Consider the following 18,795-nt stretch of genomic DNA (forward strand, 5'->3'; position numbering starts at 1 on the left):
CTCATTTTTTAGCCATTAGGGGGGGAAAAAGTATAGGAGGCAGTTATAAAGCTAGTCATAGCTGCCTTGTATTTTTCTTATACTTTAAAAGCAAATTATATATGATTCTAGTACTTTTTATTTGTTTTTTGGTTGATTTTTAAACCTGTCAAGGATTTAAGAGATTGATTGATCAATTAATTAAGAGATTAATTTAATCAAATTCCTTTGTTTTATGGGGTGAAGGAACTGAGGTTCATAAAGGTTACATGACTTTGCTAATGATTTACAGTTTATGATTATTCTAAGATCAAACAATCTGAGGTCCTCTTAGATCCCGTTTCACTATTTATTTCCCTTTGAGGAGCTGGTCTTTGTGATGCTGTTGATAAGACTTTATTGCATGCTATAACATTAAAATAAATTTAGTTCCTTCATTTGTTGCTTCTTCATTGCTCATTGTGATTAATATCCTATTGAAAGCAATATTATTAAAATTAAAGTAGGTTAGCTTTCTGAATGAATCTTAATTATCTCTTAAAATTTCATTAAGATGTTGAATTTAACTCTTTTGTTTTTGTAATTCTTTCCAAAGGTCTGTAAACAGATTTGGCTAGGATTATTTGATGATAGATCTTCAGCAATTCCAGACTTCAGGGATCCACAAAAAGTGAAAGAGTTCCTACAAGAAAAATATGAAAAGAAAAGATGGTGAGTGAATAGTTTCTATTTAGAGCAAAGGCTCCCCAGATTGCATTAATTATGGGTAAGATTAGTATAACAGGAAGGAAGGAAATAAGTAGGTAGACAGGAAATAAGGAAGTAGGTAGATACTCATTATACTTTGGCTTTTATTGGATTTGATTTCCAATAAAATGGAAATCATTCTGCTTTGTCGTAACTCATCTGTGCCTGGCAGTAGCCTTTTTGTCACCACCAGGCCTCTTACCTTTTTTTGGGAAGTCGGGGATTCTTCCTTCTAGACCTTTACTACCCCTGTTAGCTTCTCTAGACATTATAGTCATGTAAAACCTCCTTTCTTAAAAATCTTCCTTCGTTTAGCATGTGTTTCTTTAGTTTCTTTAATATAGTAAGCACTGCGCTAAAGCACTCATGAAGCAGTCTTTTCACTTAATTGCAGGTTACAATAATTCTTTGCTCAAAATATCCCTCTTTGCTCAAACTACCCACCCAAGAAGTCATTTTTCTACCTTGTTAAGAAGGAAGTGTTTATACTTTTTAAACTAGATCTGTCAGATGTTAATTTTTGAAAAGGAGTTAAAACAGATGTACGTGTGGCTAGTGAAGTGTTTTAAAGCAGAGCAAGGGTATATTCATAGAACTAATGTTCAGCTACTTTGAGCTCTTCATTTTAGCTGTATGAGAACAATTTAAGTCAGCTTACTAAGACTCATTAGTGATGAATTCTTGGTTATTTCTTTAGTGTGTGTATTTTAGTTTCAGTAGTGTGTATTTTCCTTCTTGAGAGGTTAAAAAGATGAGAGAGAATCATAAATAGAGGGATAATGAAGAAGTAATGGCCTCTTGTTTGCCAACTGTTCTAGTTGAGGGAATACTTGCTGTGGTTATGAGTGAGGTATCTCCACCTCCATTGGGTGAGCATAGTAGAAAGAAGTGGCTCTAATTTGTATGTTCTGTGAACTTTGTATTCTTACTGTTCTCTGGAGGAGACTAATTTTTGCCAGGTTCATATTCAGCATTACTAGAAACATTAGGTATGAATATAGAAGAAAAAATAACAGCAAGATTTTAGTTCAGGAAAGAAAAAAAAAACTTGGAAGATGAAGTGATAGTAAAAACATGGTGCCATAAATAATTCTCTTAAAATGAGGCATATAATTATCTTTTTATCATTTTAGTTCTAAATTTCCAGACCTTTTATCCTGTAGTTAAGACCTTTCTCCTTGATAGCCTTGGCCTAATTTTTCATTTTCTCAAGTTTCACTTTTACCAGCTCAGAGTTAGTTTGAATAGAACTTAGCTGGGTTTTCAAATGCTTTACCTTCAGCTGATAAGAGGAAAGCGTGTGTGAATAAGAGTTGATAGAATTAAAACCGGAAGTCCCCTCTCTCTGCATTAGTGATAACAGCCACAAAATAAAATAATAAAAATTATTTATTCAGACCATAACCAAATAATTGTAAACCTCAAATAATTATTATAATTTGTGTTATCTTTTCTGTCCTGAGAAACAGAATAGTAATAAGAGTAAGATAAATACAAACTTCAGTTGGTGGGTAGGGGAGAGGGAGTGACAGCATTCAGGTAGGCTGGGACTTTTGCATTTTAAACTCATGTTCCTGCACACCTGTGACATGTACATAGTGGGTGGTACAGTGGGTTTGTAATGCGACATAAGTGAAAGCGAAGTCGCTCAGTCGTGTCCAACTCTCTGTGACCCCATGGACGGAGGAGCCTACTAGGCTCCATGGTATTTTCCAGGCAAGAGTACTGGAGTGGGTTGCCATTTCCTTCTCTGCGACATAAGCATTATCCAAATGCAGCCTCCCTAAAAACCCTCAATGTGGGCAGCTACACTTAAGACATTGAGACTGGTGCTGTCATCTAAAGGGTTTTTGAAATTATTCTGTTAACAAGTTTTTGAGCTCATTTCCTATGCTGTACATGTTTAGTTAGCTTTTGTACTTGTAACTATATAAGCCTTTGAGCCAAAGATTCTTACCTGATTTTATGCTTTAAAAAGGCTTGGCTATTCTCAGAAATTGGCATCACTACTGATAAGCCAAACTATCGGAAAATGTAACTTCCTGTTTTCATCTCTTCCATATACTGAAAAAACTGAAGTTTTATTGTTTGTGATTGTTATATAATTTGATAATAGCCAAGACTTGTGTACCAGAACACTGTATAAGTACTTTGTAAATGTTAATTTGTTTATACCTCATAGTAACCATATTTTAGTGTTTTAGAAGAAAATTCGGAGGCACAGAGTGCTGAAGTTGTTTGCCCTGGGTTTCACATCTGTTGAGTGATGGAGCTAGGATTTGAACTCTGATTCTGGAGCATAGACAGAGGACCCTGGCGGGCTACAGTCCATGGGGTCGCAAAGAGTCAGACACAACTGAGCACACACGCACACACATGTGGAACACAGTAGAAAAACTCTGCTTTTCTGCTTCTCCCATCTGTGTGATATGGGGAAGGGAGGTAGTTAGAACCAAACCCAGAAATTCTGTGAGCAAGAGCTTTCAAAGAATGCCAGCCCTGGAGACAGCACTGCCAATATATGGGCATTGTATTCTCACTTCCCCTCTCTCTTTCCTTTATTCCTTTCACCCCATGAATCCTTACGTGACTGGAGTCAAACCTAAAAGACCTGTAAGGTCTTATGAACATCTTTCCATGTCAAGACAGAGCAGCTGTGTATTATATAGATACTAGCATAACCCTTCAAGCATTTTTCTCCTGATGAATTTTGGTTTATTGCTGTTTTTTTGAAATTTTAAAGAGTGCTGTGGTAACATACATTTATTTACACTTAACCCAATTATTGCCTAAGGATAGGTTACTGGAAATGGTACTTCTGGGGCACAGAGTATTTTAATAGAGAGTAACAAAATTTGTAAAGTTTATACTCAGACCAAATGCGTGTCATTTTAATTTAAATTTTTATTAGGTTAAAAATATTTTCATTTCTGTGTCTCTCTTGGTGAATGTCTTCTGTCCATTTAAAAATTCAGTAGTTAATCTTATTCTTATAGATTTGTAATAGACCTTTATATTTTGGGCTATTAACTGTAACATAATAAATATTTTTCCTTCCTTTTGCTCAGCTTTCAAATGTTATTTATGATTTTACAGTACTTGATGAACTACAAGTCTTTTTTTTAAAAAGCAGTTAATATTGTTATCTTAGAAAAACTGTAAGTAAATAATTGAAGCAAGTTTTGTGGTTGCTGTTTTATTACCTTTTCTCTGAATATTTTAATTAAGTGTACTCTTATGGTATCAATTCTTACAGGGTTTTCAAATAAGATTAATAATGAAGCAGTCTTGTACAGAATTATAGAGTTAAGCTTTTTGAGCTTAGTATTCCCTACCTCTTCCTTAGTTAACTGCCTCCTCAACTTTTCATATGTTTTAGGTATGTCCCACCAGAACAAGCCAAAGTGGTGGCGTCAGTCCATGCATCTATTTCAGGGTCCTCTGCCAGTAGCACGAGCAGCACACCTGAGGTCAAACCACTGAAATCTCTTTTAGGAGATTCAGCACCAGCACTGCACTTAAATAAGGGCACACCTAGTCAGGTGAGTCATTTTTAAGTCTTTGTAGAAGCTTCTACGTGAGGAGGATTGAGTACAATGAATTTGGGAATTAAGACAGTTGCATAATGCTACTGGTATACCAGTAGCATTATGTCCTAATGGTTTATAATACCTTAAAAGATACTTGGTTAAGTGGTTGCAGTGTGTCTATTTTTGTGGGTTTTGCTATTGCGAATATGAGTTTGTAAAGGTATTCAGGAGCATTGTCATAGATGTAACATATAGTGGTAAAACATGAATCTGTGGTGACCATCAGAGTTACTTAAAACAGTATAGCCTTTGTGATATACTTTTACAGGAAAGGATTTTTCAAGCACAGAATTTTTTCCCCATCCTGATGGTGAAACATGTTTATCATTGAAATGTAGGTAGCTTTGCATTACATAACTTATTCTAAAAAACTGAGTAGACTGAAGTCTTTTCAGCAGTTGGTGTCTAGAGTTTATGCTTCTATAGTTCATGACAGTCAGATGAGTTATGACAAATCTGTTACTGTGTGGCATTATGTCTGTCTTACATAAGAATGATTCTGAAGCATGTTATTATTTGAATTAAATTCCGCCCTTTTAAAAAATGCATATACTAGGGCAGCTAGATAAATTGCTCCATTTTCACCAAAGCTTTGAGTAAAAAATGAAGAGAAGGGTAAAGTCAGTATATTGTACTCTTCCCTTGGATAAAAGATTTGTTCTGTGAAAGCCTTATCATCATACTCTGTTAGCAACAAGTCTGTTTTGTGTCTTGAGGTGTAACAACTACTGTAATTATACTTCATTGCTCTTGACTCTGTACTTAAAAGATAATTATGGGCATAGATGTTGAAAATTTGTGCTTTTCAGAAAACATGGCTCAGACAGTGAAAGTGTCTGCCTGCAATGCGGCAGACCCAGCTTCGATCCCTGGGTTGGGAAGACCCCCTGGAGAAGGAAATGGTAACCCACTCCAGTACTCTTGCCTGGAAAATCCCATGGACAAAGGAGCCTGGTAGGCTACAGTCCGTGGGATCGCAAAGAGTCGGACACGACTGAGCTTCTTCACTTTACCTTTTTTTATTCAAAACTCTAGGTAGATTATATAATCTTTGAACTGTTTTAAGTTTGGTGAATTGGAAGTAGTTTTATAAACGTTTAGCAAATCTAACTGGAAGCTCTTTGTAGTTAATATGTGGTTTATAGTCCCCTGTTGTAGGTCGCTCCCAAGCGCAGCAGCAGGAAAAGAAGCAGTTTGACCTTTTAAGTGATCTTGGCTCAGACATCTTTGCTGCTACAGCACCTCAGTCAACAGCTACAGCCAATTTTGCTAACTTTGCACATTTCAACAGTCACGCAGGTAAGTGTTTTTTCCTAGCAGCTGTTTCCAGTGTTTGAATAATCATCAAATTAAATGTGGAGCACTAAATTAAGAATTCGTTTGGTCATTTTGAAGCAGTTTTATTTGATAATTTGAGACATATTTTTGCATGTATGTATTTCACTCTTTTATAAACATGACAAAAGCCAGTACTTACTGAATTGGTTTCCTATTTGTATTTTGGGACTTACTTTACCTTCTTTTTACTCACCTGTGAAATTGTGATGCTCTCTGCCTTTTTTTTCCTTTCAGTTTCATGTCCTGGCTTATAGTTGGATAATAATGGTACAAATTATTTTATGTATATGTGTCAAAAAATACGCTGTTTGAGATAATTTGGAAAATTATAGAAAACCTTCAGCCACATTTCTATCAAGCATTAAAGGAATTTTTGTTTTAAATATCAATAAAAACATTTTATAAGACTATGCTACAGAAGGAAGTTGTGGTGTGATTTATGTATGTTTGTGTCTGTATGTGTTTACTTTAAAAAGAGATCCTAGGATGAAGATTTCGTTCAAGAGAGATTATACTGAGAAGGGTAAGAAATCAGGAAGCTTAAGTTGTTGGGACTGTGGTACATTTTCCATTTCTTATATTAGCCAAGTAGCAGAAGTCCAGGAGACTGAAAAGAATCTTTCCCCTTCATCCTCCAGGCGGGAAGCCAGTTGTTCTTCTCTGAGCAGACAGGAGCTCCAGCTCTCTGTTCTTACCTCTTGCTTTTTGAATGATGGTCAAAAGAGTTGGTGGAAGAATCAATGAATAGAGAGTGAAGCTTCTGTAACTTATGAATATTCTACTTATCTCAATTTTAGGCTTATTGAGATATAATTTGAAATGATAGATAAGTAGCTGCCAAACTCTTAGAAATTTTCAACTTACTTCATGTTCCATGTGTGTGTGTATGTTTGGTCTCTGAATGCAATTTGTGAATATTTGCAGGTCAGGGGATTAATGTTACACTTTTCTATGTAGCCATATTAGCAAAAAAAGAGACAAGTCAATGTACTCCACGGACTGATTTATACCATGATTACCCTTATGTTTTCAATAACTCCCTTAAAATGCTTTTTGAAAATAATTGTCATTATTTAATTGTGACATATAAATGTTAAAAAAATAGCAATGTATGATTTTATCAGATTGAAGATATTAAATATTGTTTGTCTTTTTTCCACATATGACAGAAATATAGTAGAGGACAGATATGTCTGTGAGGAAGTAGTTTAATAGGTCAGGTTGTCTGAGAGTAATAATTTTTTAGCCTAAAGTTCTTTTGTTTTTACAAAGGACCACTCAGATTACTCTTTTCTTACTTTATTTGATTCCAGGAGTGTAAAAAATATATATGGATATTTTAAGAAAAAGCTAATAAAATTAGTTATTTATTTTCCCTTCTAGTATAGTTGATGCCGTCTTTTACTTTTTACCTTACGTAGTTTTTAAGTGTAAGCCAATGTCTTGGTTCAATCTGAAATATCTTTTCCCAGAACCTTTGTAAGCACTCTGAATTTTTACTTTTTCATATATGGTTTGCAGATTTAAATTCATTGATAGCTGAATTCTTGCCCTGAAATTCTCATGTCAAAAAAAAAATAATTGGGTGAAAACTTTCTCCTGAACTGATTGATGTGACAAATGGAACCTTTAATGGCAAACAGTAATTATTCAGATAAGCCAATCTGGCTAGCATTATTTTATAGGAAATCCTGTTCTTTTACAGACAATTTAATGGCTTAAAAACCAGAAGTCTTTACCCTTCTTCGTTTGAACATTCTGGCTGAGTTAGTGTGTGTGGATGTGTATTGATGATGGGGTCAGTATTATGTTCAGAAAAAGTCATCTTCTACGGAAATATACATGGCAGTTAGAAACATAATTTACTATGGAATGTAATAGTTATCTTACCTGGTAATAAACATATCACAAAAACTGTAAACTGTCACTGATTATTGTCACCTCTTATATGAGGGATGTCAAACTCAATCGCCTTGCCACCCATTTAACACAGATGAGTGGTGTAGTGCACTGTGGAAGGGACCACAGTGCCCCTTTCAGAGGCGGATGTTCTGTAATCTCCTGTTGCCACGTGGAAATGCGGGCTCAGGGTTCCTAATATATTGATTCTTTTAAGAGAAGCAAGAAATCTTGTTGAAATGCTCTCTTTAAATGTTAGGAATTGATGAAAATAATCTAAAATATTGTATAGATGGAATGAAGTCTGTTATCTGGATTTGATGAGAGTTGCTGGCTGCTATCCTCTGGTCTCTACATTTTTATTTTGTTTTTTCCTTTTACATGAGTCTGTATTGCTCACTGAAGTGTAAAGACATCCCTGGGCAAGATTCAGGCTCGTTGACTTAGTACCTTAAATTCTAAACTGAGTTGACCCTTTTGTACTTTTTGAATAAGAGTATATAAAAAGCATTCTTTACTATTTTGTCACATTCTTTTTAGTCTGGATTTCTTTGTGTAGAAGTTGTTTGAGGTTCTAGATAGTTTTTGTTTATTGTATTATCAGTGTTTAATTCCAAAGTTGTGTTTATCAGAGTTTCATTCCATAACACATAATTTTTAAAATGTACTGTAAAAAGTTGTTGAAAACAGTGAGTAGATTCAGTATCTACAAATAAGAACTGATAGAAGTATTACAAAATCCTGTTTTGTTGTAATGAATAGGTATTTGATTAGTTCGTTTGGTGCTCTGGTTGGAAAATTATAGATATGATAAAATAGACTTGATTAGCAAAATGGATAGCATTGAACTAATTTTTTTCCTTATGTTTAAAGCATGTGAAATGTAAGTTTTTCCCATATGATGTTCTAAATATGTTAAATGTTCAGTATATATTATTATAGACTACATAGTCATATATATTTGAGATTATAAGCCACAAACTAGCTTAGGGACCCATTCCTTTTTCTACAAGGGACAGATGTATTTCATTTGTTGTTCTCAACCGAATAGCTAAGGGTTCCAAAAACTTGGAAACTTGCTTTTTGGAATATAATCTACTCTGAATTTGAGAACTTCGTATATCATGCTCTCTTTTCATTTGGTTTACAGTTGTATTATCTGTTTTCGCCTTAATAAACTTATTTGTCTTTTAGAATTTTCTTTGGATTAGCATTTTAAAGCTGATAAATTATTCATTTTTTTTATAAGTTGTAGAATCATAGTGTTGGTTTTATTAGTAGAGGCCATCTAATGAGTCTTCTCATATTGTTAGTAAGAATACCTGTAGCACCAGAACAATGAGGGACTAATCCAAGGGTTTACAATTTCTTATGTTAAGATGGAGTTGTTTGACTCTTACCTTAGATTCCCTTTTCACTAAACTGCACTTGCTTATGGTGTTGTCAGCAATGTGTCAGTAAACTGTGTTTAACCTTATATATAATTTAAACTGGTGTAGATACTTGTTTCAAAATATTTTTCAAGAAATTAATTAAAACATTTTTTAATCTATTAGTATTTTTTTATTATATGTATTTTGAGGAAAGTAAAATTTCAGCCTGTAAAGTTGAATTTTATCTTATTAAGTAAAAACAGACAAAATAATGTAGGGAGTCCAGAAAATACAGAATTTATGTTGTTAAGCAGTCTTTTAATTTAGGTACTTCTGTGTGGTATTTGAGGGCCAAGACAATTGGTTTTAAAAAGGTTTTCAAGAGCAAAGTGGGATAGCACTCCACATGTCAGAAGTGGTAGATTGGCACAGATGTGTAGGAAAAGGGGGTCTGATCTTCTTTATGTACATGTCCCCCTGCTCATTACCATACCCATTTAGATTAAAAAAAAAAACAAAAAACAAAAAAAGAGCAGTTACAGGAGATGCTGTAAGTTTTGCTGATTTTCTTCCTAGAATAATGTTTTACTTTGTTAATAGACAGTTTTTTTGCTTAGTGACTTCTTTTGGCTTGTTACCTCTGAGCCACCAGGGAAGCCCAAGTAGAGTACAGACTCACTGAAAAAGCTTGGCAAGTTCAGGACATGATATCTACCTGAAATCTCATTACTTCCATTGAACTAAAACACAGATTTTGTATGCACATGATATCATGTTTAACGAAATTACCACATGAAGATATATCTGGAATTTATTAACCTATTTATCGTGTTGACTTTGCTATAAGTATTTTGTATAAGGCTAACTATTCTTTACATGATTTTTTTTAATGGCTACATTTATGTTCCATCGTGTGATTTTCCTTAATTAAGTAATCCCTAATTACTGGCCATTTGAGTTTCTAATTTTTCATTATTGTAAAAAATACATTGTTTAGCTATTAGAATTAGCTGTATGCTCATTTGTAGTAGTTTTACAAAAACTGCCTAGAAATAGAATTGCCTGCCAAGGTATTTAAAGTGGCTCACTCACTTTGTTGGACATTCTTTTCATTTTCATTCATCCATTTAGCATTCACTTTCCTGCATATCAACCACTTCTTATTCTTATCTTATCCTCTGTAAAAATCTTATCCAGCATCTGTTTTGGCCTTTAAAAAAGTCTTGTTTTACCTTACATATTAACTTTATAGAAGCCTAGGACTTTGCTGTTAGATTGGTTACCAGTTGGGAAAAGCCAGTTGGTCTTTTTCAGTAGGTTTGATGTGTATTTATGGTATAATTTTTACTAGTTTTTATTGTTTCTTAAGTTAATATGTGTTTTAAAATGACAGGCTAATACGAGTTTCTTCAGTTTATTTGATGATCATGTCCATCTTTTTGTATACTTGCTTTTTTTTTAAAGTATGCTATGATGTAACATAGTTGCAAGCTTAAAAACAACAAAAATTTTTAATGTAATCAAGCCATTTTCATATGATTCATGTAACTGGTGAATCACCATTTTAAATCTCAATTTTCCAAATGTATCCTGTATCCCACATCTCTCTGCTTTACTGAAACTTGTGTTATTTAGTGCTGTTAATTCAGAGATTCCTTTAATAGAGTCACTTTATAGTACTATTTGTGATGCCATTCAAAGGCTATTTGTGTACAAATTTATCATTGTACTGGATGCCCTTTGATGAATTGCTTGCGATTGGGTGAAATAAACATTTGTAGAACTTAAAATCTGATTTCTAAATGAATTTTCTTTAAGTTATGAAACATGGAAACTTTCATAAAATTCTTAAACTCATTTATCATATTTTTCATTTATAGTTTTCATATTCATTAACATGTATTATTCCTTACCATTTACAGCTCAGAATTCTGCAAATGCAGATTTTGCAAACTTTGATGCATTTGGACAGTCTAGTGGTTCGAGTAATTTTGGAGGTTTCCCCACAGCAAGTCACTCTTCTTTTCAGCCCCAAACTACAGGTAGAGCCTCTCCAGCATTATGATTAAATGTTTACTTTAAAAAATAGAATACAACTCTGTAGATATAGTTTTGGAAAATTATTCTAAACTTAAATTCTGTGATTATCTGGTTTTAAAATAGTTCTGTTTTACAAAGCTCTGGGGAAACCTGAAATCTTTATATTTTTCTTTATTTGTTTTTCTGGACACTAGTGTTTTGTCTAATTCACATCTGTTCTCCTTTTCCTGCACGTGAATCTTTCTTAAATTTCTTACACAAGGAGACATAAAAGTATTAATAGTTTTTTAGGTTCACAAAATACGTTTTGATTTAATTTAGGCTCTAAATAAAGGAAGCTAGTTAATTTACTTCCATAGAACTAAAAATGTAAGTAATTTTCAGGGCAACAAGCTTCAGAAAATAATTGGTTGAGTAGATTATTTAATAATCACTTTGGTAAACTTCAAATAGTTTTCTGTGCAGGAATTGGTCTTTAAACATTGAATACTTACCCATAAACTGTATTATTTTCAGAAACTCATTGAACCTTTGTTTAGATCTTTGGCTGATTGCTTTTCTTTCAACTTTTAACTCTGTATTGTCTTAAAGCCTTTTCTTTCAACTTTCTTTTTCTTTCTTTAAATTTCATCATTTACATAATTTCTGGCTGTCCAGCATTTAGAATGCTTTCATCTAGCTGCAGTTTTGGTGAATTTACTTCAGCTTTTCCTCTCCAGGCTTCCAACAGTAAGTTCTGTTGTCAAGTAGGCATCTTTTACTAATTTGTATGTTTAATGGTATATTTTATAGGTTTTTCAGTTATAGCATTTTAATCATCTTTTCATGATAATTCTCCATAAATTCACACTTTTACTCTCCTCACTATTGCTAAACTCGGAGAACACAATAGTGTACAGTAACAGTTGCTTTAATAATTGTTTTTATTAATTTGAAGTAACTTTCTTCATACAGATTTTAAAAACTTAGTATGTGCTTTGTTCACCAGTTCCTTTTAACAGATCACAGTCTTTTAAATACAGACATTATTTAGTTTTAATCAAAAACAAATAGAGTTTAATTTCTGTAAGACATGTATTTGTTTTAGAATGTATAAACAACTAATTGATGGAAAGTGTTGTTGCTTTTTTTTTTTTTAATAAGGTGTAATCTTTCTGTTTCTGAAATGCCGTTAAGTGCGTGTTGCTCTCAGTTTAATCTATAACTGCATATACATGTTACTGCATATATATCTACTATCTTGATTACTGAAACTAATGTGTAGGTATAAAGAACAGTCAAAAGTATAGCATCAGAACCATAGAATGAATATATACTGTTTTTTTAGTATTTTGGTAGTATGTTAGGGAAGATTTAGAATATAGAACAGTCTTTAAAATCTTAGTATGATAAAATGTAATATTTATATTATTTATAATTATGTGCTCTTATTTTTTCCTTGAAATATATGTTAGCATAATTTTACTTGTAATTTAATTTGTAGTGTTGTGTGTACATTAAATTATTATGTGGAATTGAGTAGTAGCTCTTCAAGTACAATAAAACTGAGTAGCAGGGAGACTCTCCTGTGAATTATTGTGTTCTTTCCGGGATAGGTAATTACACAATTACACATAGGAACTTGTTGACCTGTATGTTGTCAGGACCTTTGAAAATCTAGTTTTGCACATTGTGAATAGTCCTGTGTAGATGATTCAAGTTGAATGCCATTTGCCAGTTTTTACTTTTAAGATTTTAGGATTGCTTATAGGAAACTTAGTTTAGGAAGAAATGATCATATAATCTATCAAAGGATATTGGGCAAGTCTAGCAGTTTCAAGTTTTCTGTCTATTTTATTACAGGTGGAAGTGCTGGATCAGTAAATGCTAATTTTGCTCATTTTGATAACTTCCCCAAATCCTCCAGTGCTGATTTTGGAACCTTCAATACTTCCCAGAGTCATCAAACAGCTTCAGCTGTTAGTAAAGTTTCAGCAAACAAAGCTGGTCTACAGACTACAGACAAATATGCGGCACTTGCTAATTTAGACAATATCTTCAGTGCTGGGCAAGGTATCAAGCTTTAAAGAAAAGAATACAAATTTGGGTATTAAGCAGTCTTCTACATTTGGTTGTATTTATTAAATTATGAGGATGCTTTTCTTCATTGTGTATAGGTTTTATCTACATTAAATGTTCGTGACTATTTAGCACATTTTGCATCCGAAATAACCACACGGTAGAAAGCCTAGAAACTAGTTTGTAAACTTCTAGATTTAAAAGAAAATAATTGACAAAAATTTAATTTTGTCTTAGCATGCTTTATTGTTCTAAAGGCCAAAAAGGCCAAGAGATGACTAGAGGATTATTTGGTGGTTTCTATGATGTATTAATTGTGAACTATTTTCTATGACTATTTTAGTATTTATTTAAATACTAAATACTAAATGCAGTGTATTTTTATACCCAGTTATGGTCGTAAGGCTAGTATTTTTGCCTCTCAAAGTGCATAGTGTAGTAAGAAGAACAGCTGGGGTCTGCTTTCAGACTGGATTCTGCATCCTGATCTCTGAGCATGATTTCTCATCTCCCCTCCAAGAGTAATAGAAATAGCATTCGACTTAAAAAGTTGTGTCGTATGTGTTACTGCATGAGTGGTATTTAGAACAGCGTCTGGCGCATAGTAAGTGTCACTTATTACTTATTACTCTTACTTATCTTAGTACTATCTCTTAATTTTTTTGTAAACAACCCTGGGAAGATGATATTGTTAATAGATTGAGTTCACATAGATCCAGCATTAAATGAGTGTATATGTGTGCTTGATTGAGTTGTCCCCATCTTGCAGATTTAATGTAGCACTTTGAGAATTTCCTTAATATAACCTAGACATGTCATTGGTACTGGGTCTTAGTTTTTATTTCAGACAGAGTACTTAATTTTTTACAGAGCGGAATGTATAACACTAAACTTGTCCAGTATTTTATGGAGTATTTATTTATTAGGTAAGACTCTAGAATCATGTCCATTTATTTGCTAAGCTCCAAATCAGTTTTAAATTCACACATCATGGCAAATGCTGTTGGTAAGTTGAAAGGATAAGCCTAAGTTAAAGTCTTTGATTTAATTTGTTTTTGTTTGTTCATAGGTGGTGATCAGGGTAGTGGGTTTGGGACCACAGGTAAAGCTCCTGTTGGTTCTGTGGTTTCAGTTCCCAGTCAGTCAAGTGCATCTTCAGACAAGTATGCAGCCCTGGCAGAACTGGACAGTGTTTTCAGCTCTGCTGCCACCTCCAGTAACGCATATACTTCCACAAGTAACGCTAGCAGGTAGCTTGTCATTGTCTTGTGTTTTGTATTTGAAACTTTTTTTCAACTTTGAATAATAGTGTTGTTAAGTAATCACTATTTGGGGCTTAATCTAAAAGATTCTTGAATATTTTCCTAAGTTTGAAGAAAGTTACAAGTTTACATTTTTTAATTAAAATATACTTCTTGAGTAATTACCATAGGGGATTTACCATCGTTTTATATTTTTTATTTAATCAAAAGCACCTTTTCTCCTTGAATGCTGAAAATGTAATTTAGAGTATATACACATCTTGAAATGGATGTGGTAAATTGTTAAATACAAATTTAATTATACTCAGAGAATCCATTTACAGAATTACTTTCTTTTAAGGTACAGTTCTTAGTCATGAAGATTAAACACTGAAAGTAACATGTTGTAGCCTGAGTTGTAAGTAAAGTTTTAGAAAGATTTGCACCAGAACCCAAAATTAGTCCTATATCTTTTCTGTCTTACTGGTATTTATAAATAGGTGTATCTGTTACAGTGTTTGTATATGTCTGGTGTAGGGAGTTCTTGGCAGAAGAGAGTCTACCACATTTTAAAAACATTTGATCTTTAAAAACTCTAGTTTTTTGACTTCTTTTTGGGTCAAGGAAGCAGACCCAGAAGTATAGGTAACTTATCTGTACAATGTCTTACCCTTGATTTTCCATTCCTATAGATTGTCTCTTTTATCCGAGTAACTTTTTTTTCCCTTTTAGCACCTTTTCCAGAAAAAAATGATAGAATTGCAACACTAGTTAGTTGGGCTTATTCTCCAGGAACAAATTTTCTGTGTGGCAGATGGGAAAAATTGAATCCAAAGAATAAAATTCAGAGTGTTTCTGTATATTTGCTTTACTAATATTGACTACATTAGACGTAAAAAATAGTGAACTATAGCGAGGTGGCCATAAAGTCTGGAAACACAGGTATATGTAATGAAATGGTTTATTGGTATTACATTATAATCATAAGTGGTCCCCAGAGTATAACACATGGAATATTTGAAGTAGCTAAGACCCATTCCAAAGGTCTGTGAGGTTAAAACTAAATTCAGAATAATTCGGAGTGGTTGTTTGTGTTTTCATTAATTGACGTTTGTATTGATGGTATAGAAACTCTTAATAGGTAAGACTTGATGGTGACTTAGCATTGAATTATGGCTCCAGTGCCAAGCTGTACAAGCAGTCATCTAATAGTCATTCCTTGCTACCACACATTCAGTTTTAATTAGGAATATTTTTGATTCAGTTTTTATTATGAATATGCCTGATGAAGCAGTGTAAAGGAATTTGATTTTATTAAGTCTAGACCCTTAAACATGTCTTAATTTGCTGTGTATTGAAGTATGGTATGCATCAAGTAGTTCTGCTGTATACTGAAGTATAAAGCTGTCTTGAGGAAAATCAACTTGTATGGTTTTTTGAGTTGTGGAATGAACCAGCTACTTGTTTTATGGAACACCATTTTTTTCTTGAAAGTATGATTGCTAAACAAACCATGGTTATTCAGATTTGGATATTTGTTAGACATTTTTTCAAAAATAAAATTTTAAGTCTGTCAGTTTAGGGAAAACAATGGCTAAAATACACACTCTCTCAAGCAACTAAGTAGAATTTTGGAAAATTCATTAGCCACCATGAGCTTAATATTAATCTTCCTATTGCTTTTCTGATGAGATGGATGGTGATATTAATGATTGTTGTTTTTTTATTTTGCATAAGGAAATATATTGACATTTTGAAGATTGGCATCAAGTATTTTCCAAATGATACAAAAGTAGTAAAAGATTCATTTAAAGTGTAAGATAGACTACTGGATGTTACTTTAAGAGAGTACATCAAAGTTCATTGATAGGGTTTCAGATTCCATATCACAGCTGTTGTCAAGTCGCAAAGTTATGTCCAACTTTGAAACCGCATGTACTGCAGCATGCCAGGCTTCCGTGTCCTTCACCTGTCTCCAGGAGTTTGCTCAAACTCATGTCCATTGTGCTGATGATGCTATCCAACCATCTCATCCTCTGTCCTTCCCTTCTCCTCTGTACAGATATGAGAGTTGGACCATATTGCAGCTAACCTTTAGGAAACTGTAACTGTTGTTTTTGGAATGATATCAAGCAAGGTATACATAGTTATCTGGAAAAGGTGTTAAAATTCTGTTTTGTTCAACCGTGATGCCACGTGAGGCCAGTTTTCTCTTCATAATGCACCAAGCTAAACAACATATCACAACAGATTGATCATCTATTAAGCCAGCCATTAAAGACATTTGTAAAAGTATCAGATACGAATGGCTTTATTGTTATTTTCAAATGAATTAAAAATTCTTAAATTTCTGTTTTAATTGGTGTACTATATATTGGTAGTTATAGCATCTTGAAGCTCTTTGGGGTTCTCATTTTTTTTAGAATATAAATGAATTCTAAGACTTAAAAGTTTGAGAGCTGAATAAAAAAAACAAAACAAAAAGGTTGAGAGCTGATGTGATACATGATATGTTCAATATTATTTTTTCCGTATTTTATGGCAACCCTGTTATTAGATTACCTTTGCTCTTTTCCCCTCTCAAAATATGAATTCTTTCAATACTTGTTTTCAGTAATGTTTTTGGAACAGTGCCAGTGGGTGCTTCTGCACAGACACAGCCTGCGTCTTCAAGTGTGCCTGCTCCATTTGGAGGTATGTGTTTCTGGTATACATATTGGTTTTTATATGGAGTCCAAATATATGTATACATTGTATTGCATTTTCTTAGGGATACCAGAAGATGATCAAAGCACCAGTTTATTATCAGAAAGCTCTAATTTTCTATCTTCATAAATATATGAACAAATACTTTAAGTAATTGAATACAAATGCATTAGGATTTTATAGTGTATCTTATAATTTTTTAAAGCTACACCTTCCACAAATCCATTTGTTGCTGCTGCTGGTCCTTCTGTGGCATCTTCTACAAATCCATTTCAGACCAATGCCAGAGGAGCGACAGGTAAGAAATATAAATTACAGAACACTAAACTTTGGGAAAGGTATATACCGCAAAGACACTATATGAAGAACATTAGAAAATAAGGTTCCTTTCTTACCGAAGTGACTGTGAAGTGGATTAGTTTCGTCTATGAAAACATATGCTAGCTGAAAGTTTATAGAATCCTATAACCTAATAGTTGAAAATGGACCATGGAAGTTACCTAGCACCCACCACTGAAAGATTTTACTTTTTAGGTGTGGAATCAAGCATAGAGATGAGAGTTAAAGCCTTGACTTCACACTGCCAGTTCATGACAGAGGTGGTACTTGAACATTATAATTCTGACTTATTTGTTGACTAGGTTTCACAATTATTGATTATAACTCAATTGAAAAAATGTGTCAGTTTTTTTCCTTTGCTTGGGATTGCAAGGAATGGATGGATTTTATTATTGATACGTGAGATCTTGATAATGAGGAATTTTTCCAGTGTGTATCTCTTTTAGGGTTGTTAACATTTTTGAGGGGGTTGTTGAAACTGGTTTAATTTGGGATATAATAATTTGAATATTTTCTCTTTTTATAATTTTTTTAAAAAATCCTCTTTATCCTTCCCCCTCTTTTTTCTATTTGATTCATATTGTAAGCTAGCCACGTATTTCTTATATTTTGCCTCTTTGATTTTTGTCTTATTATCCTGAACACCAGAGATATTTGCCAGTACCTTGGAATGTTGGCAGGTGCATGTGGTATGACCCAGTACCCATTAAGCTGAATTTGTCCATTTTTAGATTTAGATAACTTTAGAACTAAAGCCTTAAGGTTGACTTATAGCATATGTTGATGGGATATTTTGAGAGAGTAAGGTGCTTTACATCACAATAAATTTGCACCATTAAGAATTACTAATTACTAGCACATCTTTTTGTCATTGGCAAGGTTGAGAACTGTAATATTGGAAGTTTGAACCATAACTTCCATTTTCATATAATGTCTTCATTCATAATCTGTTGCTATCTCACAGAATGTATGTTATATAAGTATTTGAATTTTGCACGTAATTTGTAATGATTTATTTTCATTCAAATACATATAAATACACTATGCTTAAACATAATCAGTGATTATTTCAGATTTCTGTTGTGTTTTGGACAAAATATACTATTCATCACTAATGATGTATATAATATTTCTGTTTCTGAGCATATTATTTTGACTTCATGGAATGAATTTTTAAAATGTCTAATGATATGGTATTTTGTACATTGTCTCATTTAGTCCTCTTAACTCTCATCAGATGTTTTAATCACTCTTACAGCTGAGATGACTGAGGCTCAGGGAAGTTAAGTGTATATGTTTTGGATAGAGCCAGATCTGTGTTCAAATCCTGGTTTAGCATTTACTCTAAAAATGCTTTCTGTATATTATTTTTTTAATGAATGGAGAAAAAGTGATAGGAAAATACATTATTTGCAGTAATAATAATAACTGTTGAGATGTTTATAGCTATTATAACCCCATTTGACAACTGAAGGATGGAAACAT

General features: G+C 33.2%; 1 protein-coding gene across 9 annotated transcripts in view; it reads left to right on the forward strand.

Moving 5' to 3' along the window:
* AGFG1 (ArfGAP with FG repeats 1) overlaps positions 1–18,795 on the forward strand; it is an 81,507-nt gene that overhangs the window by 47,508 nt on the left and 15,204 nt on the right. For 3 of the 9 annotated variants that reach the window (XR_009730721.1, XM_061386848.1, XM_061386853.1), the window contains exons 3-11: positions 575–690; positions 4,106–4,268; positions 5,462–5,615; positions 10,849–10,968; positions 11,624–11,695; positions 12,809–13,018; positions 14,094–14,274; positions 16,880–16,959; positions 17,177–17,269. Coding sequence is in view for 8 of the 9 variants with exons in the window: in XM_061386848.1 (XP_061242832.1) it covers positions 575–690; positions 4,106–4,268; positions 5,462–5,615; positions 10,849–10,968; positions 11,624–11,695; positions 12,809–13,018; positions 14,094–14,274; positions 16,880–16,959; positions 17,177–17,269 (1,189 nt within the window). In the remaining variant the exon portion in view is untranslated. The remainder of the gene's footprint in view (positions 1–574; positions 691–4,105; positions 4,269–5,461; positions 5,616–10,848; positions 10,969–11,623; positions 11,696–12,808; positions 13,019–14,093; positions 14,275–16,879; positions 16,960–17,176; positions 17,270–18,795) is intronic. The other 6 variants (XM_061386871.1, XM_061386878.1, XM_061386897.1 and 3 more) reach the window with 4 other exon arrangements.

This window comes from Bos javanicus, chromosome 2 (assembly GCF_032452875.1).
Source record: "Bos javanicus breed banteng chromosome 2, ARS-OSU_banteng_1.0, whole genome shotgun sequence".
Classification (NCBI taxonomy): Eukaryota; Metazoa; Chordata; class Mammalia; order Artiodactyla; family Bovidae; genus Bos; species Bos javanicus.